The 5,428-nt window shown below is 45.6% G+C and overlaps 1 protein-coding gene across 1 annotated transcript in view; it reads right to left on the bottom strand.

Moving 5' to 3' along the window:
• The window catches only part of FUT10 (fucosyltransferase 10), a 94,525-nt gene that overhangs the window by 77,851 nt on the left and 11,246 nt on the right, over nucleotides 1-5,428 (bottom strand). The window contains exon 3 of the mRNA XM_003796306.2: nucleotides 3,863-4,157. Within this exon, the coding sequence (XP_003796354.1) occupies nucleotides 3,863-4,157 (295 nt within the window). The remainder of the gene's footprint in view (nucleotides 1-3,862; nucleotides 4,158-5,428) is intronic.

The raw sequence follows: 5,428 nt of genomic DNA, 5'->3' as shown, positions 1-5,428 counted from the left end.
AAAAAAAAAAAAGACTGTTCAAATTTCAGTGGCTCCCAAGCACCATCCTCTAATTCTGTGGTCCCCAACCTACATCCTCCTCCCAGGCCACACGGCAGGAGGTGAGCACAGTAGGAGAGCTGTGGGCAAGTGAGCAAAGCTCCCTTGGTATTCACTCGCATCACTGCCTGAGCTCTGCCCCCTGCCAGATCTGCCCCCGAACCCCCAGTCAGTAGAGAAGTTGTCTGCCATGAAACTATAGCCACTGGGGGGCCATTGCTGTAATGTGATGGACAACCTAAAGCTAACAACTGAGGCTCTGCCATGCTCTGGTCCCCATATGTCCTTCAATCCCTACACAGAACCATGCTACAGCCAACCAAACTCCTTGCTGTACCTCAGATATTCTCCTAATTTTTTTCCTCCATGCCCTCATTGGTGCTGTGCTTCATATTAAAACGTCCTCCGATCCCAACCTCCTCTGAGGCCTCCTTCAGATTCCCTAACCTGAGCTGAGGAAGGGGGGCTTCTGAAGGCTCCTGTTCCCTCCAATCTTAGGTGCTCCCTCCTGTCTTTGAAACCTGTAAGATTCACCCGCATTTCTTTTGTGGTGCAAATGTATTTGATCCTGTGTTATGGCTGAGTGCTACCTTTTCCTTAAGGTGTTAGTTTTTGACATCAGAAGCCACATTATTCACGTACATGGCCGACAAATGGTATTCAGTAGATTGTTCTGACAAGAACAAAAACATAAAGGGCAGTCTAGACCCAGAAACTGAATGAGCAATGGTGCTAAGATAGAAATATGTGTGGCTAATGCCTAAAATGGTGATGATTCCGCTTTGACTTTTAAACATAAGGTTAGTTGGCAGAGTCAGAGAGGTTGGATTTGGAAGACAGGCTGGAGTCAGAATACACAGAGCCGATGAACACCAATTTAATGCACATGGACTTTTTCAATCAACGTCCCCGAGGGGTTCAGGCGCCAGAGAACACCAGGATCTGAGTATGAAAATCCAACCAGAAGCATTCTGCCTGACACACGAAATTTCCTGAGAATTCAATTGGAAATGAGTCATCCCTGAGAGAAAAATCAGCTCTGAGCTTGCTGACAAAACTAAGTGTGTGAGCCTTCCCTCTGTGAGTCCTGGGAAAGTCACCCAGCTAAGACCTGATTTATAGGCTTCTGGGAACCCAGATTTAGCATTCAAAGTATATAGACCCCCATGGAAGCAGGCACGAGGAAACTTCCAAACTGGTGAAACAGAGAAGGTTCTGTTACCCCTCCACAGAACGGAGAGGGATGCAAAAAAGCATTCCAGCCACAAGGACGTGGGGGGGGGGGGACACGTAGGTATAGACGGACCACGTGTCCCTTATCTGAAATGCACAAGACCAGAAGTTTGGATGTTTTTGAATTTTGGAATATTTACATCACACGGATGGAGCATCCCAAATCCAAAAGGTGCCCGCGAGCATTTTCTTTGAGCATCACGTGAGTATTCAGTAAGTTTAGATCTGTAGCATTTGAGGTTTTGAATTTTCTGATGTGGGGTGCTAAGCCTGTAAAGGTAAATTATATATAAGGAGGGGTTGTGTGTGTGTGTGTGTGTGTGCATACCTATGTGTACATGTGTGTCTCTGTGTGTGTATATATATTCACAACTTGTTTTCCCTGGAGTAGCATTACATGTGCTTAAATAAATTTCTTGTCACATACTTTAAAGGTTGTACAGTTAGGTTCCCAAACCCATCCTAGAAAAAGTGCTGCATACCTCCTTGCTGAATGTCACCACAATCACTTTCTTTTTTTTTTTTTTTTTGAGACAGAGCCTCAAGCTGTCCCCCTGGGTAGAGTGCCATGGCATTACAGCTCACAGCAACCTCCAACTCCTGGGCTCAAGCGAGTCTCCTGCCTCCGCCTCCCAAGTAGCTGGGACCACAGGCGCCCGCCACAACGCCTGGCTATTTTTTGGTTGCAGCCGTCATTGTTGTTTGGCGGGTCCGGGCTGGGGATTCGAACCCGCCACCTTAGGTGTACGTGGCTGGCGCCTTAGCCGGTTGAGCTATACACAATCACTTTCAAAGTCCTCCCCTTGGCCATCTAGTGACCATGGTGATAATCAGCAATGAGATATGTGGCATTTTTTTTCTAGGATGAGTTCGTAAACTTAATTATCCAACCCTGAATGTTGTTACACACACACACCCCCCCAAATTCAGGATCATTATTCCCTCTAGGGTAGGAGGGATGGAAGTGAGATGGGTCAGGGAAGAGTTTATATGGGGTTTCAATTATCCTTCTAATATTTTACCTTTTTTTTTTTTGAGACAGTCTTACTCTGTCAGCTAGCATAGAGTGCCGTGACATCATAGCTCACAGCAACCTCAAACACTTGGGCTCAAGTGATCCTCTTGCCTCAGCCTCCTGAGTAGCTGGGACTACAGGTGCCCACCACAATGCCCGGCTATTTTTTTGTTGTGGTTGCCATTGTTGTTTGGCAGGCCCGGGCCGAGTTTAAACCCAAGAGCCTTGGTGTATTGTGGCTGGCTCCCTAACTGCTGAGCTATGGGTGCCAAGCCTGGCTAATGTTTTTTATTATTTTTTGTAGGACATGGATTTTTTTTTTGAGACAGAGCCTCAAGCTGTCGCCCTGGGTAGAATACCATGGTGGCATCACAGCTCACAGCAACCTCCAACTCCTGGGCTCAAGCAATTCTCCTGCCTCCGCCTCCCAACTAGCTGGGACTACACGTGCCTGCCACAACGGCCGGCTATTTTTTGGTTGCAGCCCTCATTGTTGTTTGGCGGGCCTGGGCTGGATTCGAACCCTCCAGCTCAGGTGTATGTGGCTGGCACCTTAGTGGCTTAAGCCACAGGCGCCGAACCCAAGGACCTGAACTTTTAAAGACCTGGAATTTACCTGTATTTTTAAGTACCAAAGATTCCCCTGAATGTGTACTGACACCAGGCACTAGTAGCCGTTTCCCAGCACCCCTAACCAACTAGTGGGGAATATATACCACCTGATTCCCCCGATCCCATTTTCTGCTTTACTAAAGCCATTATTAGCAAAACGCTGAGAAGGACCTCAGGTCTCTATCCCAACCTCAGTCCTGCTCTCCAAAGCCGGCATCAGACACACAGAGGCATATACACACTCTCCCCCACCCTGCAGCTGGTTTTCCTTCACTGACTTGCCAACTTAAGGCACTAACCTTGCCTCTATGCAGCCCATTTGCTCATCTGCTCCCCCTCCCGCTCCCGCTCACCAGCCAGGAGCTCCGTACTTGTACCTGCAGCTGGCACCCTGCCAAGCCCACCTCCCTGGGTCTGGCTGCCCTCCCATCCCAGCATGACATATCATCAGCCTCGAGAAGTGATGAATACAGCTTACTTTGGAAAGCAGATGCCGAACAATCCTTTTATTTTTATTTCTGATTAATCTGACATTAAAGAAATAGAGAACATCATGTTTGGCTTATGTCCAATTAAACATGTGTTACTGAAATCAAAATCTCCTGGCGACATAATCACCAGTTGCCATTCGGAATTGATGTCAGCAGGATAAGTGATACCCAGTTCTCTCAATGTCGGTTTCGACAGGCACAACAGCTGCCTGTCGAAAGGTGAGATGAAATTTCTCCTCTCCATAAACACCAAGGGGCCTGTCCAACCACCTCTCTGTTGGTCAGATTTGTTCACTTATTGTACTTGCTAAATGCTCCAGCCTTCCACAGAGTTAAGTGCAAAGGAAGTCAGGTGTACATCAAAGTGTTTTTTCAGGGGGGACATCACCACTTTTCTTCGGAGGTAGGCAGTAACTCACCTTTGCAGTGAGACAACAGCAAACCCAGGCGGAAAGGCAACGGGCCTACTCACCATAGAAGAGGAAGGCTTTGGTCCTGTCGTGGTGCAGGTAGGTCCGGTTGATGGTGAAGAAACAAGCGTCGGCTCCACACTGGCCCAACCTTCCAGTCTCCCCGGTCAGCGGGGACCACCACAGCATGACGGGATAGCCAGCGCTTTCCAAGGGTTTTAGCCTGTTCCAGACCAGCGCTTCTTTCGTAAGGAACGAATGGAGACGTTGCGGTACTTCCTCCATTTCTGAATGTCCATCTTGTAAACGGGAATTTTTAAACTTCTTCCTTTCGAATTTCCCCAGCTCAACCACTACCTAAAAGGGAAGACAGTTATTACCAGGATCAGACTGCTCCTTTTGCCGATCCCCAGTTTGTCTCGACAAACCATGAGGATAAAATCAACCACATCCATAGTCTAGGGAACGCAAAAGAACTCATGATCTAGTTTCTTTAACAAATTCATGATATGGTGAAGCAGAAGAAACTTCTACAATTAGAAACTCAAAACATAAAGCTTGAGACAGACCAACTAAATGCAATGTGTGGGATTTGTTTGTTCCAGATTCAAACCAATCCGTTATAAAAAGACTTTTTTGAGACAATTGAGAAAAATTAAACCTGGCCTGGGATACAGAGGATATTAAAGATTAATTCTTTTAGGTGTGATAATAGTAATATAGTTCCATTAAATTTCTTTTTTTTTTTGAGACAGAGTCTCACTTGTTGCCCTCATTAGAGTGGGGTGGCATCACAGCTCACAGCAACCTCAAACTCTGGGGCTTAACTGATCGTCTTGCCTCAGACACCCAGTAGCTAGGACTACAGGTGCCCACCACCATGCCTAGCTAGTTTTTCTATTTTTAGTAGAGACAGCCTCTCCTTGTTCAACTGATCTCCAACTCCCAAAGTCATGTAATCCACTGACCCCAGCCTCCCAAAATGCCAGGAGTACAGGCATGAGCCACCTCTCCCGGCCTACATTAAATTTTTTAAAGTTTCTACGTGTAAGAGAATCTCACACTAACATATATCTAGGTGAAATGCTAATTATGTCATGGATTTGCTTTAAAATACTCCAACTGTATTCTCAAATTATTTGTGTAAGTAAAAAGTAAAATTCAAAAGTAAATAAAGATATATACAACACCCAAATTTACAGGATATATAGAAAATACAGTAGAACCTCTGTAAGTTGGTTACCCACGGGACTGTAACAAACCGCTTCACATACAGAAGTGGTCAACGGTACCGACAGGAAGTCGGCCTGCTGTACAGATACACCCATGTAGGGCTTACCTAGTCTACAAAAATGAGGTCAACTTAAGGAGGTGGTCAGTTCAGAGAGGTGGTCGACTATGGACTTCTACTGTAAACGTAAGTGGGAAGGAAAATAACATCTAAGATAAATGTTTTCTTCCAGACAACTATAATGTTTTAGCTTAACTATAGGTAAGCATAATATTTTCACTTTTAGATTATTATTACTTAAGTAATTTATATTATAGAATTATTATGGGCTGAGATGTATACCCCCAAAATTCGTATGTTGAAGTCCTGACCCACCAGTACCTAAGAATGTGACAGT

This window comes from Otolemur garnettii, unplaced genomic scaffold, assembly GCF_000181295.1.
Source record: "Otolemur garnettii isolate 467f Iridium unplaced genomic scaffold, OtoGar3 scaffold00102, whole genome shotgun sequence".
Classification (NCBI taxonomy): Eukaryota; Metazoa; Chordata; class Mammalia; order Primates; family Galagidae; genus Otolemur; species Otolemur garnettii.
Note: the sequence above shows the minus strand (reverse complement) of the source record. Positions and strands in the feature narration are given on the sequence as shown.